The sequence below is a fragment of the Taudactylus pleione genome, unplaced genomic scaffold (genome assembly GCF_031769625.1).
Source record: "Taudactylus pleione unplaced genomic scaffold, aTauple2 ptg000306l, whole genome shotgun sequence".
In the NCBI taxonomy this organism is placed as follows: domain Eukaryota; kingdom Metazoa; phylum Chordata; class Amphibia; order Anura; family Myobatrachidae; genus Taudactylus; species Taudactylus pleione.
The window spans coordinates 482,037-502,936 of NW_028284707.1; the positions used below are offsets into that span (position 1 = coordinate 482,037).

The following is a 20,900-nucleotide window of genomic DNA, read 5'->3' on the forward strand; positions in this document are numbered from 1 at the left end:
CATTAACATTAGAAATTATATTTGTACATTTATTCTTCATCCTTCATTCTTCTTACAAGTTAGGCAAACCAATTTGTTACAGCAAAAAATTACCTAATGGTTTAGGGGGTAACCATGTTGTCAAATTTGGTTTAATCTCTGGTTTAGATTTTAATTCATTGGGAGCCATAAGACTTTTCAGATTAATATTCTTCTTAAAAGTAATAATAGGCTTATCATCAATACAAATATCTAGTATAGGGTTTTGTTTTAATATTTCAGGATCCTTTTTTATAATGTTCTTGATTTCCTTTGATTTAACATTAAATTCTGATATGAAAGCAACTTTTTCTTTGGTACATAGGGCCATATTTGTAAGATTACTGTTATAACCTTCCGTGATATTTTCTTTTTCTTTCTTTCTATTTTTATTTTTAAGGATAAGCTCTGATCTAACTAGGGATTTTGCATAGTGTTGAGCTTCTAGGAGCAAAGAGTCCGGATATAATTTTCTTAATCTTCCGACTTGATTCTTGGAATATTATTAATCCAAGGTCTATGATGGCTACTCAAATAATGTAGATTATTATTAGCTCCCACTTGTGTCGTGTAATTCGAAGAGATCACGATATCATCTTGTACCGAGAATGTGATATCTAAAAAATTAATCATGTTATAACTAAAAGTGTGAGTGAAGCATAAATTAAAAATGTTATTATTCAAATAATTAACAAACTATAGTGCTAAGTCAGGTCCAGTGGCGGATCTTACCTAGGGGCTGCGAGGCTACTGCCTCCCCAGTAAAATCCACCACTTCAGTGAGCCAGTGCAGTCTGTGACTGCACTGGTATCACTGGGCCTGGAGGTCGCTTCCCATTGGAAGTGCCACCTGCCAGTCACGCTAAAGACAGGCAGCCAGGGGGAGGTTTCTCCTCCCCCTGGCACTGCCAGTCTGGGCTGCGATCAACAGAGAGTGGCTTCCAGTGGAAGCTACTGCTCTGCCTTCCGGGCAGCCCTACAGGGCTTCTCGGGGCTGCAAACAATGAAGCCCCAAGAAGCTGGTGTCAAACGTGCACATGCACGGCACGACCGCCGCTCATCCGCCGGTCCCGAAGCCTGCCAAATTAATTGAGCAGGCGCCGGGACCCAAGCCAGCAGCAGCGGCAGCCCCCCTCAGGTAAGAGGGCAGGAGCCGCTGCTGGTCAGGTCCCCCTTTCCAAATAATAATCAGGTCATCTATGTACCGGCCATAGAGGGCCAGGTTCTCTATGGTTTGCTCCAGATGTACCATCTTCTCGAAGCCCATATAGAGGTTCGCAAAGCTTAGCGCAAACCTGATCCTCATGTCCGTCCCAAGTGCTTGAAGAAAAAAAGTATTCTAACACAAAAAACAATTGTGTGTAAGTATAAATAATATAGCTGAAAGTACAAAGTCACGTTGTCCTTCTGTAATGTTGGTATCTGAAATGAAGCAATGTTTGATTGCCTCCAGTCTTTTCTACAAAGGGTTCTTGTAAAATTATTAAGATCTAAAAAGAATTCAAATAAATTAGGTTCGTTGGTTCAGTGGTGTCCCTCAATGATGTGTCACCCGCTGCTAAAAGGGAGCGTGGTCATGCGGGCAAGGGGACGTAGCCATGCGGCTCAAACCCCTGTGGTCCTGTTGATATTACTGGGGAAGGGGGGTGCCAGAGGGGAGGACTGCACTGTGTGCAGTACAGGCTAAGTGCTGTACTTAATGCTACATTGCAGCACTCGGCTCCTGTCACTGAGGGGGAGTCTGCACCTTGGTGTCACCCCTCAGCGGGTGAAACCCGGGTGCGGTCCGCGTCTCCCTTGTGCTGCCACTGCTTTGGTTGGAGCAAAACTAAGACCTTTTTGTAACAGTTTAACTTAATCATCTGTAAATTTGTGGGTTGATAAGTTATAGATACCATTTGTATTAAATGGTATCTTGCTCTTGAGTTTTTCCCCCTTCCTCTTCTTCTTATCTTTCTCTTTCTCTGATTGGTTAGTGCATCTTATGGATTTGAATGACAGAAATGTGTCAGTGTCCGGAAATCCTTGCTGAATTCTGGATTTTATTCACCTTTAGTTTGCAGATGTTCGCACCTGATTGTATTATGTTCATCTTCTTTGCGTCTCTCACAATATCTTTGGTTGGAACAACTAGAATTTATTTTTGGTTAGGGGAAAAATACATTCCTTTAGGTCTGGGAGAATTACAATTTCTTTTAAATGCATAATTAGGTGTCTCGTAGGTGCTAGGGGCCATAATAGATTTAGAGTGATGATCTTACTGTAATGTCATTCTTTTTTATTTGTTTAATTGTTTGTTGTATGTCCTAATATTGTCAGTTCTATAGTCCTCTATCTCTAGACAGTTTTTTCTTTTAGTGATATATGATGAGGAATAACACAGTTCCTGGCTCACACTGAATATATGGTATGATTAATATATAGGGGAGAGGGGACCATACAGTGATATATGAAAGGGAATAACACAGCTCCCTGCTCACACTGATATGTGGCATTATTATTATAGAGGGGATAGGGGACTGTACAGTGATATATGATGAGGAATAAAACAGCTCCCGGCTCACACTGATATGTGGCATTATTATTATAGAGGGGATAGGGGACCATACAGTGATATATGATGAGGAATAACACAGCTCCCGGCTCACACTGATATGTGGCATTATTATTATAGAGAGGATAGGGGACTGTACAGTGATATATGATGAGGAATAACACAGCTCCCGGCTCACACTGATATGTGGCATTATTATTATAGAGGGGATCAGAGGCAAAAGCAGGAATTTTAAAGGGTGGTTTCCAAACGGTTGATTTTTTTTCTTTTTAAAAAGCAAATATATATATGTTGTATATATTGTATCCCCAGCAGCACATAATCTGAGATAGTGGCTAACTTGGACTCCAAGCAAGAGGCTTTTATAGCACATAAACAACACATCAATAATATTCCCCATTAATTCTTTCCTCTGTCACATACAGGAGCAGCGCACACACCCTGTCACCCACGGCAGCAGCACACACCCTGTCACACACAGCAGTGGCACACACTCCCTGTCGCACACACAGAAGCACACACACCCTGTTACACACACAGAAGCACACACACCCTGTCACACACACAGAAGCACACACACCCTGTCACACACGGCAGCAGCACACACCCTGTCACACACAGCCACACACACAGAAGCACACACACCCTGTCACACACGGCAGCAGCACACACACTGTCACACACAGAAGCACACACCCTGTCACACACAGCAGTGGCACACACCCTGTCACACATAGCAGCTGGACACACTCCCTGTCACACACACACAAGCACACACACCCTGTTACACACACAGAAGCACACACACCCTGTCACACACAGAAGCACACACACCCTGCCACACACAGAAGCACACACACCCTGTCACACACACAGAAGCACACAGGGTGTGTGTGCTTCTGTGTGTGGCAGGGTGTGTGTGCTTCTGTGTGTGGCTGTGTGTGACAGGGTGTGTGCTTCTGTGTGTGACAGGGTGTGTGTGCTTCTGTGTGTGTAACAGGGTGTGTGTGCTTCTGTCACACACACAGAAGCACACACACCCTGTTACACACACAGAAGCACACACACCCTGTCACACACAGAAGCACACACCCTGTCACACACAGCCACACACAGAAGCACACACACCCTGCCACACACAGAAGCACACACACCCTGTCACACACACAGAAGCACACACACCCTGTCACACACACCTTGTAACTCACAGCAGCACACACACCTCTCTGTACAAGTGACTTACTTCCTGCATCCAAGGAGTTAATAATCAGGAGTCAGCTTGTCGGCTGATCGGGACCCTGGAGCACTGAGCAGTGTAGAGGTGAGGAATACAGGATGCGTGTGTTACTGAGTCAGTCCCAGGAACACACACACAGTACTGCACTTTTGAAGTTGCCGCGTTTGGCTGCCCCAGCTGTAAATTCTCTGGCATCGGGGCTTTTAATCTGTCAGTGTGCCCCCTCAAGCCCCAGTACCTTTCTGTTGGTACTTAGCTGCTATCACACCAATCCTTTCCGACTATATACACGCTGCCTGTCACTCTGCCATGGTGCCATTTTAGAGCACCCCGTGATGATGCACTGGCGCAGGCAATCATTAAACAGCGCCTATGACATGAAGTGCACCTCATGAACGCTACTCCGAGGCCACTGCATCCCCATAGTGACACAGTTCCCAATCAGGCTGTCCACCTCTGCTCTGCTGCGCACCTCCATCTAGGTGCCGGGCTGCTGGGTGATCCTCCTTCTCCGACGCTCTCTCTGGGAGGACTGTATGCCGTGCCCAGGCAGAACCAATCGTGGTGGGTAGCCTGCGGCTGATGCAGAGACTCTCCGTCTCTGAAAAAAAACTATTTGGTCCGTCAGGGGGGGTTTCTGGGTACTCAGAAACCCCCCCTGCATGCGCTACTGGGGATAGGGGACTGTACAGTGATATATGATGAGGAATAACACAGTTCCCGGCTTACATTGAATATATGGTATGATTAATATATAGGGGAGAGGGGACCATACAGTGATATATGAAAGGGAATAACACAGCTCCCGGCTCACACTGATATGTGGCATTATTATTATAGAGGGGATAGGGGACTGTACAGTGATATATGATGAGGAATAACACAGTTCCCGGCTCACACTGAATATATGGTATGATTAATATATAGGGGAGAGGGGACCATACAGTGACATATGAAAGGGAATAACACAGCTCCCGGCTCACACTATGTGGCATTATTATTATAGAGGGGATAGGGGACTGTACAGTGATATATGATGAGGAATAACACAGTTCCCGGCTCACACTGAATATATTGTATGATTAATATATAGGGGAGAGGGGACCATACAGTGATATATGAAAGGGAATAACACAGCTCCCAGCTCACAACGAATATGTGGTATTATTAAGCTCACACTGAATATGTGGTATTATTATTATATAGGGGAAAACAGGTCTCCTGCTAGGTCCAGATTGACAGACTTTCAACTTGGTTCATTTCAAAAGTTATAACATCCAATAAGATTTCTCCTGAAATAGGAAAACTGGTGGAAGAAAAGAGATGTCAAGTATCAGGAAGACAATATTTTTATTGTTTTTTTTCTTAACAAAAACATTACAAATTGCATCTAAGACTTTTTCTTTTTCTTGCAGCCCCCACAAGTTTAGACCTTGATTATTTGGCCTGATTGGGATTTTGAGCTTGACATGCCTGCTCTAGGTGATAAAATAATGTATTCATGTCTGGGTTAACACTGGGGGGTATATTTACTACAGTGAGAGTTTTTAGAAGTGGATTTGTTGCCCATAACAACCAATTAGATTCTACTTAACATTTAACTAGCACCTTCTAGAAGATAATAGCTATGGGCAACATCTCCACTTCTAAAAACTCTCACTTTAGTAAATATACCTCTAGGTGTTATTTCTGAATCTACTCTAGTATTATGGAAGGAGGATAAATATAGTCCCTGTTTTTTCTCTCATAATAGCTCTCTGCCATACCAGAAAAAAGGGAAGAGAAAGAAAAGTGATCAATAATATATAGAGATAAATAAATCTCAATTGGGTATTTTCAAAGAAAGAACAATAATACTGATAATAATCGTAATAATGATAATAATAATAGTAATAAGCAGCCTAGGAGTGAAGCACAAACAATAGTACAATTCAGACACAGCAAGTAATGAGCTCATTGCCTAACTCCCAGCATGAATAAGTATTAATATATAGACAGTATGGACAAGTTTTGAGGCTGCTTTTCTATATTATTTTAAATCTCTCATATCTTGGACAGTAACACAGGGGTGTACTAGTGGAAGCACATTTTCCATTTTAAAAGAAAACCCTGTGTATTGACAGACTGAACTTGTCCGTGAGAACCACTTTTGATCAGCAATATTGTATCTATGTAACTTTGTCTATAAACACACTGTGGATTTTACTATACTACTATGTTACTCTTCTATGTTTTAATTGTGTCCATCTAGTTTTAAATTAAAACTCTGTATTCATGGAATCGGTATGTAATACCACCGAGCCGCATGGCCGGCAGTTCAAATCCCGGCAGCGTCAGGCCGACAGAGGAAGAGATCCCGGCAGCGGCAGCCCGACAGCGCTTGAAATCCTGATCGTCCCCAGGTAAGTACTAACTAACCAAACCTACCCCCCCCCTAACCCTCCCTTAGGGGTGCCTAACCCTAACCTCCCCCCCAAGTGCCTAAACCTAACCCAACTTCCCCACTGCCTAAACCTAAGTCCTCCGGGGGGGTGCCTAACCCTAACCTCCCCGCGGGGGTGCCTAACCCTCACCCTCCCTCCCTCCCCCTAGCCTAACCCTCCCGGGGGGGTGCCTAGCCCTAAGTCCCCCCCGGGAGCCCTAAACCTAACCCTTCCCCCGGCCGCAATAACGACCGCCGGCTTCCCGACTCCTCAATCCCGGCCAGGGTTAAATGACAGTTGTCTAAAATTTAGACGCCTGTCATTACCCCTATGCCGGGAGACCGGCACCCGGCATCCTGATCGAAGGGATGCCGGGCGCCGTGAGCGGACAGCCACGGGGGGGAGGGTTAGGTTTAGGGCTCCCGGGGGGGACTTAGGGTTAGGCACCTAAACGTATACCGTATTCATTTATATTTGAGCCTCTTAGTGAACTTTATTTATTTCTAGCACACACTTAGGCATTTACATAGCGTGCTCTCAAAAAGGTGGAAATATTATCAAATATCAATGCACTATACCCCATATTTTTATATATATCCCTCATTCAAAATGTATATCATATGTGGGTGTTGGTTTGGGGTGCTATTCCAGGACTTATACAGCAACAATCTTCACAACCATAGAAACAATAGTCCTTATAATGTAATGCACGTCTATATTTGCATAGGCACAACATTTCTCTAAAACGTAATCTTTATTTGTTAATAAATAATTTTATTAAAATCAGCAAAGTAAAATTATAGAACAGTGGTGAAAATATCAAATAAAGGCTGTAAACAGTCTCTGTGTCCCATTTATTACTATTATGCTGTATTCATAGAGCCTCTATTATTCAGTTTATTGTTTCTATTCATATGGATGACAGTTTGCAGCAGATAACAGCTATTGAAGGCAATATAGGAATGATATATCTTAACATAATTTTAATAAGACAGTAGAGTGAATATATTCACTTTACTGTCTTATTAATATGATTTAAAGATATATAATACAGCATAATAATAAATGTTAGACAGAGACAATTTACAGCCTTTATTTTAAATGTTCACTATCATTTTACTTCGCTGATTTTAATAAAATTATTTATTAACAAATAAAGGTTACGTTTTAGAGCAATGTTGTGCCTATGCAAATATACGTGTGCATTTCGTTATAAGGATTAATGTTTCTATGGTTGTGAAGATATTTACATAGCACAGTCTAATTTAATTTTTTTTTGTCTAATCATTCTGAAATTGCTGCCGAACTTCCTACATTTGTTGCTGTTTTTATATGCTGCCTACAGTATATACTAATACTTATTAGTGCCTGGAGTAAGGTAAAGAGCTCATTACCTGCTGTGTCTCAATTGTAATTGTTATTACCGGCTTACTCCAATACATTGGTTCAGCTGTGCCTTACCTTCAAAGCTATTCCTCTGTGCATAATACCAGTGAAAATGTAATGTTGGGTACACACCATACAATATGTCATCAGGGGCGTAGAGAGCGCCGCGTAGGGAGGGGGAGCGCTGTGAGCCCCTCAGCCTGGTGCAAAGCCAGGGGGGGTGGGTACGATCAGTGCTGCTGTAAGGGAAGGGGGGCAGTGCCGGACCCTCTATAGAAAGCCCGGGCCAGGGTAAATAGTACCTGCTCCCCCCCCTCTTGGCGCCCCTGTATGTCATACATACAGCCAACAAACGACATATCGCATAGTGTACTAGCGGATGTGTACACGCGATATATCTGATATCAGGCTGGCCCTGCAGCACAGCCAATGCCGACATATTTTGCAGATATAATGGTACATCTGTCTATAGGGAATCGATATGAATTACCGCTGGACCCCTGGCCGGCGGTTCAAATCCCGACAGCGGCTGGCTGACAGCGGAGGAAATCCCGATCGTCCTTAGGTGAGTATAAACTAACCTATTTTTCCCCCTAACCCTCCTTTAGGGTGCTTAACCCTAACCTTCCCCCCTGTGCCTATCCCTAATCCCCCCTCTAAGTTCCTAAACCTATCCCCCCTTCCTCCCCCCGAGGGTGCCTAACCCTAACCCTCACTCCCCCTAGCCTAACCCTAACCTCCTGGGGGGGAAAGCCTAACCCTAAGTCCCCCCCGGGAGCCCTAAACCTAATCCCCCCGCGGCTGTCCGCTGCGGTGCCCAGCATCCACTGGATCGAGATACCGGGCGCCGGTCTCCCAGCATCGGTAAAATGATAGACATCTAGATTTAGACGCCTGTCATTCGTCCCTCGTTGGGATTAAATTGTCTGGAAGCCGGTGGTCGGCATTCCGTCCGCCGGCTTCCTAAACGTATACCGTCTATCGGGTAGGATAGGCTTCTATTAGTCAATGCCACCTGTAGACAGTTAAAGGCAGTTAGAATACCTGTCTTCTCTCAGACTTTTGTATACGTCCTTAGGATGCGCCAGGTAGCGGATTTCCGGGCTGCAGCGTGCCACTACAGTTGCCGTGGGGAAGTGACGGTGCCACCCCTTAGGTCCTGCACCCAGGGTGGCGGCACCGCCTGCCCACCCCTAGTTACGGCCCCTCGAACAAACCAACAAATTATGGTTTTCTAATGGTGGAGACTGTTTTATCCTTTTTGTCTGTCACATTTGTCCTCACGGGTAGCTGATATAGAGATGGTATATTGCCATCTGGATCGCATGGTTTTTACTTCAAATTTGAAATAGAAATATATGATATAATATATATTACATTGCATATTCTATATCATTGTTAGTATATGTAAGTATGTATATTTACTTACAAGTAAAAGAGGCTTAATCCCCACTCATAATCCGATTCTTATGATGCCCTACTTGCCATCACCACAGCTTTGTACCCCCCACATCTGCATATTCAGCACCCCTGTGGGTTAGCATGCCAACAATTATAATAAGTACAGTTCTTACATCAGAACTAGCAGATTATACAATCATGTTTCACAGAAATGTTTGATTCTATTATTGTCCTTTATGGATTTTGGCTAAATAAACAGAACTGTGATGAAAATATCCAGGAAGTGTATGCAACAATCGGTAACATCGGCCCCATACACAGCACTTGTGGCTGACCATACCCTAATGCAAGCACTGCGAGTGCTTCAGTGTGTAATTCAGCCATATGACGTGTATTATATTGCTGCGTCGTAATTATGCACGCCTCTGAAATGGCGTTAAGGCTCAGTCACGCCTGCGTTCGCACCACCACTCCCCCGTTTCCATCGACCAACCCGTTACCACCCACAAACGGCCCGTTCTGTCACTCAATCTAGCGAGGTGTCTGTGTACAAGGGGCGATCACTTCGCGATCGCATGGACTGGTACCCGCACATGCATTGCGTCTTATATGCATGCGCAGATTGCAAACATCGGCAGGCTACATGCAAACGCAGCCTAGCGAACGGGTCTGAATCAGGCCCATAGTTCTAAAACATAGGGAACTGCAGGGAGGCATTACAGTGAAGCTTTCACTTACCGCCATTTTAAAACTAAGGGGTCTATTTATCAAGGAGTGAAAAACGTGGAGAAGTGGACCAGTGTAGAAGTTGCCCATAGCAACCAATCAACGGAAGTAGCATTTATCAAGTGCAGTCTATAAAATAATAGTTAGGAGCTGATTGGTTGCTATGGGCTACCATACCTTCCAACATGACCCTCTCCAGGAGGGACACAATGCTCTGGTCCTGGACTTCCCTGGTAATTTATGATTGGTAGAGGCTCCAGAGGCGGGGCTGCAGCACAGTCCAAGATTCAAATAGGGGAGTCACACCAACTGCCAGTGAGTCCCAGCCAGTGATGTTTGGCAGCGTGTGAAATGACAGTTGGTGTGACTCCCCTATTTGAATTTTGAACTGTCCTGCAGCCCCACCTCTTACCAGGGAAGACCAGGACCAGAGCATTGTGTCCCTCCTGGAGAGGGTCATGTTGGGAGGTATGGGCTACTTCTCCACTGGTCCACTTCTCCACGCTTTTCACTGCTTGATAAATGGACCCCTAGAAACCCAAATGGGGCTTCACTGGGCAAGTGCAGGCCCCTATGTATGCACAATGCTTAGTGCAGGGGCCTAAGCATGCCTCCTCACAAATCGTAACCTCCTCCCAAATTTGGCTACAGTATCTCGTCCACTGGTGGGATCATAGTCATAATGTTACCATAGTAACCGATTCCTGTGCATCCTGTAGATTTTGCTGGGCGAAGTGTCCATCAATACCTTGCAGAGGTTTTTGGTGAAAACCAGGGTATCCATTAAACAGCATGCCTCAGATTTATGCAATGCTAATATCTACCTGCATCCTGGGGTCACGTCTGCGACAATTCATTATAAAGGTTAGAAGATTAAGGGGTCTATTTACTAAGCAGTGTTAGGAGACAGAGTGAAAAGTGATAAGAAAGTGATAAGGTGCCAGCCAATCAGCTCCCAACTGTCATTTTTTCAAACACAGCCTGTGAGATGGCAGTTGGGAGCTGATTGGCTGGCACCTTATCACTTTCTTATCACTTTTCACTCTGTCTTCTAACACTACTTAGTAAATAGACCCCTAAGGGGCAAAAAACAATTGTAGGGCAAAGTAAACTCTTGAAACAGATTTAATTGACACTATAGAAGCTACTGTAGGATATCTCTGTGACAGGAATAACTATTATACATTGCATTTTGTACATAAAACATTTAATAAATATAAAATGGATGGCTAGTTTGCATGTTGAAAAGGAAAATGCTCACAATATTAATAATATAAAATATATCAGGTTATAATGATTTAAAAAAACAAAATCAAATAAAATATATATACAGTATATTTATATACAGAACCACGAAACTGAAAGTCAGTTGGCCAACACAACATAGTCAGGTCCATAAATATTGGGACATTGACAGAATTTTTATATTTTGGCCTCTATTCACCACCACAATGGCTTTGAAATGAAACAAACAAGATCTGCTTTAACTGCAGACTTTCAGATTTAATTTGAGGGTAATTACATCCAAATCAGGTGAACGGTGTAGGAATTACAACGGTTTCTATATGTGCCTCCCACTTTTTAAGGGGCCAAAAGTAATGGGACTATCAACTCAAAAGCTATTTCATGGACAGGTGTGGGCTATTCCCTCGTTATTTCATTATCAATTAAGCATGTAAAAGGTCTGGAGTTGATTCTAGGTGTGACATTTGCATTTGGAATCAGTTGCTGTCGACTCTCAATATGAGATCCAAAGAGCTATCACTATCAGTGAAGCAAGCCATCATTAGGCTGAAAAATCAAAACAAACCCATCAGAGAGATAGCAGAAACATTAGTTGTGGCCAAATCAACTGTTTGGAACATTCTTAAAAAGAAAGAACGCACAGGAGAGCTCAGCAACACCAAAAGACCCGGAAAACCACGGAAAACAACTGCGGTGGATGACAGAAGAATTATTTCCCTGGTGAAGAAAAACCCCTTCACAACAGTTGGCCAAATCAAGAACACTCTCCAGGAGGTAGGTGTATATGTGTCAAAGTCAACAATCAAGAGAAGACTTCACAAGAGTGAATATAGAGGGTTCACCACAAGATGTAAACCATTGGTGAGCCACAAAAACAGGAAGACCAGATTAGAGTTTGCCAAACAACATCTAAAAAAGCCATTACAGTTCTGGAACAACATCCTATGGATAGATGAGACAAAGATCAACTTGTACCAGAGTGATGGGAAGAGAAGAGTATGGAGAAGGAAAGGAACTGCTCATGATCCAAAACATACCACCTCATCAGTGAAGCATGGTGGTGGTAGTGTCATGGTGTGGGCATGTATGGCTGCCAATGGAACTGGTTCCCTTGTATTTATTGATGTTGTGACTGCTGACAAAAGCAGCAGAATGAATTCTGAAGTGTTTTAGGCAATATTATATGCTCATATTCAGTCAAATGCTTCAGAACTCATTGGACGGTGCTTCACAGTGCAGATGGACAATGACCCGAAGCATACTGCAAAAGCAACCAAAGAGTTTTTTAAGGCTAAAAAGTGGAATGTTATGCAATGGCCAAGTCAATCCCCTGACCTGAATCCGATTGAGCATGCATTTCACTTGATGAAGACAAAACTGAAGGGAAAATGTCCCAAGAACAAGCAGGAACTGAAGACATTTGCAGTAGAGGCCTGGCAGAGCATCACCAGGAATGAAACCCAGCGTCTGGTGATGTTTATGCGTTCCAGACTTCAGGCTGTAATTGCCTGCAAAGGATTTGCAACAAAGTATTAAAAAGTGAAAGTTAGATTTAGGATTGTTTAGTTTGTCCCATTACTTTTGGCCCCTTAAAAAGTGGGAGGCACATATAGAAACTGTTGTAATTCCTACACTGTTCATCTGATTTGGATGTAATTACCCTCAAATTAAATCTGAAAGTCTGCAGTTAAAGCACATCTTGTTTGTTTCATTTCAAAGCCATTGTGGTGGTGAATAGAGGCCAAAAAATTAAAATTCTGTCAATGTCCTAATATTTATGGACCTGACTGTATATGTATGTAAAAGCATCAGATGCTTATGAAAACTGGTTTTGCCTTTAAAAAAAAATTGCCGATTTCAATTAATGTGACAAAATCAGCAATAAATTGGCAATTTTGCAAATGGGAACCTACTACATTTACCTAAAAATCTGAATTGCGATAAATTATATTTTCCTACACACAACAGACTTTCTGTCAGAAGTCCTACACAATGGCATACAGTACCGTTGGATTCAACCTCTTATAAATCCTCAGACGCACATAAAATTGGCCATAACATACCTTCCTAAACTCCCGGATGTCAGTGAGTTCATTTGGACTCTCGGGAGAGTAGCCCACCCACGGTATCTGGATAAAAGATCGGCACTGTCTAGATAGACACTCAATAGGTCGACACCAGATGGTCGACAGGGTCAAAGGTCGACATGTACAAATGGTCGACTGATGAATGGTCGACAGTGTAAAAAGTTGACCCACAAATGGTTGACACGGTTTTTCATGTCCCCAGCCCTGCCTTGGATCACCCCCTTTGAAATCCATCTGAGGATTGCCTGAAACAGTAGGTAAGTATGAATAACAGAGGACAATAGCTTGTAATAAGCTGCATAGAAAATGTAAATATTATGTGAAATATATTATGTCCTGTGTTGGTATAGGAACATATATTTGTATAATGTTGGTAGATCTTTATATACTGTATGCAGGGGCGTCTTAAGAGAGGAGGGGGCCCGTGTACACTCCCTGTGCAGGGCCTCCTCCTCTCTCCCTGGAGGCCGGCAGCCACCAGCCACCGGAGCACTAGTAGACTCCGGGCCCTAGAGTGTGCCTGGAGTCTACTGTGCACGTGCAGAACACCGGGAAAATGGTCGCGGCGGCCATTTTCCGGTGTTCTGAGCAGCGCAGACACCTGACGTGGGACATCGGACAGGTGAGTTTAAATTAATATGGGTGCAGGGTGTGCGGTACGGGGCCCCCCTGGACCCGGGGGGGCCTGTGTTCCCTGCACACACTGCACCCATTATAGATATGCCACTGACTGTATGGTAACTTGTATGTTACATATAGATGCCCTTCTCTACTGTCCTAGTGGGTTTGGGCTTTAGCGTAATTACGAAACGTACTAAAAGGTCCCGTGAAACAGTGACATTAACCTCCCGGGTATGATACAGTCTGAAACTATTCTTAATTTTCAATATCCTGTTTTTGCTGTCCTTGAACACGTGCTCCGTTACATTTTTAGCTTTCAGAGTGTCCCTGATGAAAACGTCATTCAATGAAATCATATTTACATTGAAACATATTGGGTACTGTAGAACATGCCTGGAGCTATCTCAGCCGACATCTGTGTGCGGTAAAACATGAATGGAGAAACAAATGTTTAATTTGGTTACTGAAAGCGATGAAGCTGCACATCCTGCATCGCCCGAGCATTTTATGCTGCAAACACGTGTCCTGTTCCTGTCTGGCACTTAGTGATGTCATCTCAGCTGAACTGAGAGTGAGCGGATGATGAACGGAAAAGAAAACGTATTTATTATTTTCAGCACTTATTGATTATTAATTACTATGACACGATCAATATTGCTGCATGATCTTTTCACTTTATGCAGTGAGGCCACGAGGCTGATTCTGAGTCATAGACAGCGGGGATGTCGCACGCAGTGGAGCAATGTTTATTTTGTCCACGTAGGCGGCTGGCGCATCCCGCAATTTTGTTCGTTACGAGTCACACATCAAATTTAGATGCCCAGAAATGTAGTGGGGCATTCATGGATGCTGAATGGGAGGTAACGGGGGAAGGGAAGGTGGCTAATATAGATATTGCACCTTATGGAAGTGTCGCAGACGTGTCATGGACGTGTCGCTGAAAGACGCGCTCAATTGCTCACATAGGAGGCCATACTAAGACAGAGAATTGGGACCTGCTATAGTCTCAATGGTGCGACTGAAGAAGTTTTTCTAAAGATGCACTAAGCGGTATTTCAGCACCTACCAACGCTGACAGTAGATGTCTCAGTCCTTGCACATTCAGACGCATGGATGTTCACCAGGGACGGGCATTAGCATACAGTCGCATGCGGGACTGCGGCAAAAAACAAAAGGACGTTCATGACTGCGTCCAACTCAGAATCAGGCCCTATACGTTTACAGGCGGAATTATCCTGCATTCGGATCCCTCTCGGGATTTGAGCAGGAAGGAGCACACAGGCTTCTGTAGGTAGCACCATCTATAGATGGGGAAAAAACTTAAAACAATTTTTTAGGTCAACTTTATTGTTCCCACTCCTAAACACAACAGCAAAGATATATATATAGCACCTGTGGGCTGATTCAGCAGAGGATGCAGTTCAGCATACTAATGCAGGATCACAAATCTGCGCATGTGCAGAACAGGTACTGCGAGATCTCACACAGGCCCTGCTAAGCCTCTGCCTGATTGACGGGCAGAAACGTTTGGGGGGCGGGGACGGTCTGCGTTCCTGGAAATGGGGGCATGTCGCCCCCGTTTTTCTGGGAGTGGACGTCTATGGACGCAGACTTCCTGGCCTCACAGGCTGCCTGGCTCCGGCCTCTGGAGCCTTGCTCAAATGACTGCAACCTCGGTGGCACCGCTGGGATTGCAGATGCAGCAAGGAAGTGTCAGACACCTCCTGCTGCACTTGTATTTTAGCGAGGATGGAATTGCACAGCCGGCTTGTTTGCAGCATTGCAATTCCATCCTCTGCCGAATCAGGCCCGCTGCTACACACCCAAGTGCCAGTCCAGGAATGAAAAACTTTTCTCACTATTTTTACTTAAAATATGTTTTTGAAGCTGCTATGAATTTATTTGATAAAAACTTACTAATGAAAGTTACATTTTAACAAACTAAAATTATTTACAATAGTCTGCCCCCAAAAAAGTCTCTTCTTTCTTCTGCACCTCTCAGAAAACTAATCTACAGTACTTGATTATCCTGAGGGTTACTAAGATGTCCGATGATCATGCAGTTGTCAGAGAAGTCGGCAGTGGGAGTCTTTTTACTTAAGACACCTCCTACGGCTTTTGCATATTTTTGCACAGCCGCTGAGTACAAAGATGCAGCGGCTGTGCCATAGTGCCCATCTCTGAATCAAGCCCGATGACTTTAACATACAAAGGGCCTCATTTACCAACGAGTTTTATCATCCATGAGCAGTGGCGGTTCCAGAGGTGGGGCTGCAGCGCAGTCCAAAATTCAAGTAGGGGAGCCACACCAACTGCCACCCCAAACGCTGCCAGACATAGATGGCTGGGACTCACTGGCAGTTGAAGTGGCTTCCCTATTTGAATTTTGGACTGAGCTGCTGCCCCACCCCTGGAGCCGCCACTGTTCATGAGTGATAAAACTTGTTGCGTATGATCAGGTCCGGACGACCAGAAGGGCCGATGGCCAAATGGGCCGGTCCGGCTGCAAATCCAGGCCAAGCAGCTCCGCCTCCCAGGGCTCTGCTCAATCGGGGATACTGACAGACGGGGACGTGCAGCATGGCCACGCCCCCGTGAGGCCTTTCCTATGAGGATACGACCCTTTTGCGGACGCGCGCGCCTTCGGCCCCAGTCCGTCCCTGCATATGATAATGGTGCTCCAACCAGTCAGCTCCCAACTGTCATCTGTTTGAAATATGACAGTTGGGAGCTGATTAGCTGGAGCACCATTTATCACACGCATCAAGTTTTAACACTCGTTGTGTATGATAAAACTCGTTGATAAATGAGACCGAAAGCCATTAACACAACTGCATACTGTATGTGTAACATGCATAGTAAATGAACCTAGAATAACTTCCCAAAAACTTTTCTTGGAATAGATCACATAAATGTCATTGCTGGATGGTTGCTATACTGTAGGTTCCTGCGCTGTGCGAGTTTGCGCCAATGGCAGTAAATGGTTCCCAGTCAAGTTCAGAATATGCTTCTCTGTTGGTTGTATGAAAACAATACTCTACCTGTAACATCAAAATCTGGGAAATAGTCTGGGCAGTTCTGCGTAACGTTTTTTGCTGCGGGGGTATCATCCCAGCAGAGCCATCCATCCCAGGTACGGTTACAATACATCCCTGTGCAACAAAAGAAAAATGTATATGCTATTAATGACAAGGCAAAAGCACATGTACAAGATACTGTATCTCTCTCAAAGGGGGAGATGTACTAAGCCTTGTCGAGAGTGATAAAGTGGAGAGAGATAAAGTACCAACCAATCAGCTCCTACAGTAACTGTCATTTTTCAAACACAGCCTGTAAAGTGACAGTTAGGAACTGATTGGTTGGTACTTTATCACTCTACAAGGCTTAGCACATCGCCTCCTCATTCAGTTATTTAGAGTTAACCGGCTGTTTTAGTTACAATGGGCCTGATTCTGAAACATGCGCAAGTTCAGTTGCGGCCACATCTAGCGCTATTTTGCAGATCCTGCTGGCGCTCCACCCTTCTATGCAGTCATGCACACAATGCAGAGCACATCTCAGCTATTTCTCTGCAGCCAGCACACGATGCAGAGCAGAACGCATCTCAGCCAGTTCTCTGCGGCCAGCATACGATGCAGAGCAGAACGCATCTCAGACATTTCTCTGCGGCCAGCACACGATGCAGAGCAGAATGCATCTCAGCCAATGCTCTGCGGCCAGCACACGATGCAGAGTATAACACATTTCAGCCAATTCTCTGCGGCCAGCACACGATGCAGAGCAGAACGCATCTCAGACATTTCTCTGCGGCCAGCACACGATGCAGAGCACATCTCAGCTATTTCTCTGCAGCCAGCATACGATGCAGAGCAGAACGCATCTCAGCCAATTCTCTGCGGCCAGCACACGATGCAGAGCAGAACGCATCTCAGCCAATTCTCTGCAGCCAGCACACGATGCAGAGCAGAACACATCTCAGACATTTCTCTGTGGCCAGCACACGATGCAGAGCAGAACACATCTCAGCCAATTCTCTGCGGCCAGCACACGATGCAGAGCAGAACGCATCTCAGCCAATTCTCTGCAGCCAGCACACGATGCAGAGCAGAACATATCTCAGCCAATTCTCTGCAGCCAGCACACGATGCAGAGCAGAACGCATCTCAGCCAATTCTCTGCGGCCAGCACACGATGCAGAGCAGAACACATCTCAGCCAATTCTCTGCAGCCAGCACACAATGCAGAGCAGAACGCATCTCAGCCAATTCTCTGCAGTCAGCACACGATGCAGAGCAGAACGCATCTCAGCCATTTCTCTGCAGCCAGCACACGATGCAGAGCAGAACGTATCTTAGCCAATTCTCTGCGGCCAGCACAGGATGCAGAGCAGAACGCATCTCAGCCAATTCTCTGCAGCCAGCACACGATGCAGAGCAGAACACATCTCAGCCACTTCTCTGCAGCCAGCACACGATGCAGAGCAGAACACATCTCAGCCAATTCTCTGCAGCCAGCACACGATGCAGAGCAGAACACATCTCATCCATTTCTCTGCGGCCAGCATACTATGCAGAGCAGAACACATCTCAGCCAATTTTCTGCGGCCAGTACACAATGCAGAGCAGAACACATCTCAGACATTTCTCTGCGGCCCCCATACGATGCAGAGCAGAACACATCTCAGCCAATTCTCTGCGGCCAGTACACAATGCAGAGCAGAACACATCTCAGACATTTCTCTGTGGCCAGCACACGATGCAGAGCATAATGCATCTCAGCCAATTCTCTGCGGCCAGCACACGATGCAGAGCATAATGCATCTCAGCCAATTCTCTGCGGCCAGCACATGATGCAGAGCAAAATGCATCTCAGCCATTTCTCTGCGGCCAGCATACGATGCAGGGCAGAACACATCTCGGCCATTTCTCTGCGGCCAGCATATGATGCAGAGCAGAACGCATCTCAGCCAATTCTCTGCGGCCAGCACACAATGCAGAGCAGAACGCATCTCAGACATTTTTCTGCGGCCAACACATAATGCAGAGCAGAGCACATCTCAGGAAATTCTCTGCGGCCACTAAATGGGTGTTTCTGGGTGGCAACAATGCAAACAAAGGAAAGAGAATGCTCTTGTGGGCATGCCAGGGTACATTGTGGGCGTGCCAGGGTACATTGTGTACCCAGAGTTTCTCACCCTTGGGAGTGATGTGTACGCATTCTGAATGTCATGGCTCTCCTGCACCTAGCATGGGGTACATGAATGTGCCAATGAAAATGGTGATGGGTGCTTTGTGTACGGAAGAGCGGGGCGGTGCCATCGCATAGGTGCGTATGTATCTGGAGGACAAGTGTGTTGTTGCGTTAGCATACTGTATGGAATTAATCCACATTCCTTTGGCAGCCAGCGCCCAGCGTTGTTTCCCTTTATGTGCCCATCAGAATCAGGCCCAATGTTTACAATTAGAATGTAAGATCATTTGGGCAGGGCCACCGCCACCTTCTGTCTCATGTCATGTATGTCATTCATTTATGTGTTCCCTCCATGTACTGCACGTCATAACATTTTGGAGCCTCATAAAGAAAAGATAATAATAATAATAATAATAATAATAATAATAGGCTTGTGCAGCTGTTTCAACCACTGGATTCTGGATGCAGCATTTTCACATAATAAAATATAAAATACAAAATCTACGCGACCAGATTATACTTGATTTAGAAACCCCAATATACTGTACAGTAGCATGATACAATGCATATCATACATGGTTAGGGAACATGAATGCATACACAGTAACATGATACAATGCATATCATACATGGTTAGGGAACATGAATGCATACACAGTAACATGATACAATGCATATCATACATGGTTAGGGAACATGAATGCATACACAGTAACATGATACAATGCATATCATACATGGTTAGGGAACATGAATGCATACACAGTACCATGATACATTGCATATCATACATGGTTAGGGAACATGAATGCATACACAGTAGCATGATACATTGCATATCATACATGGTTAGGGAACATGAATGCATACACAGTAACATGATACAATGCATATCATACATGGTTAGGGAACATGAATGCATACACAGTACCATGATACATTGCATATCATACATGGTTAGGGAACATGAATGCATACACAGTAACATGATACAATGCATATCATACATGGTTAGGGAACATGAATGCATACACAGTAACATGATACAATGCATATCATACATGGTTAGGGAACATGAATGCATACACAGTACCATGATACATTGCATATCATACATGGTTAGGGAACATGAATGCATACACAGTAACATGATACAATGCATATCATACATGGTTAGGGAACATGAATGCATACACAGTAACATGATACAATGCATATCATACATGGTTAGGGAACATGAATGCATACACAGTACCATGATACATTGCATATCATACATGGTTAGGGAACATGAATGCATACACAGTAACATGATACAATGCATATCATACATGGTTAGGGAACATGAATGCATACACAGTAGCATGATACTATGCATATCATACATGGTTAGGGAACATGAATGCATACACAGTAGCATGATACAGTGCATATCATACATGGTTAGGGAACATGAATGCATACACAGTAACATGATACAATGCATATCATACAAGGTTAGGGAACATGAATGCATACACAGTAGCATGATACAATGCATATCATACATGGTTAGGGAACATGAATGCATACACAGTAGCATGATACTATGCATATCATACATGGTTAGGGAACATGAATGCATACACAGTAGCATGATACAGTGCATATCATACATGGTTAGGGAACATGAATGCATACACAGTAGCATGATACCATGCATATCATACATGGTTAGGGAACATGAATGCATACACAGTACCATGATACATTGCATATCATACATGGTTAGGGAACATGAATGCATACACAGTACCATGATACAATGCATACGTATCATACATGGTTAGGGAACATGAATGCATACACAGTAACATGATACAATGCATATCATACAAGGTTAGGGAACATGAATGCATACACAGTAGCATGATACAATGCATATCATACATGGTTAGGGAACATGAATGCATACACAGTAGCATGATACCATGCATATCATACATGGTTAGGGAACATGAATGCATACACAG

At 44.3% G+C, this 20,900-nt stretch overlaps 1 protein-coding gene across 2 annotated transcripts in view; it reads right to left on the reverse strand.

Annotated features, from left to right (window-relative positions):
* Window positions 1–20,900, reverse strand: part of CALCR (calcitonin receptor) — a 400,000-nt gene that overhangs the window by 219,505 nt on the left and 159,595 nt on the right. For both annotated transcript variants that reach the window (XM_088442186.1, XM_088442187.1), the window contains exon 4: window positions 16,740–16,850. In XM_088442186.1, the coding sequence (XP_088298312.1) occupies window positions 16,740–16,850 (111 nt within the window). The remainder of the gene's footprint in view (window positions 1–16,739; window positions 16,851–20,900) is intronic.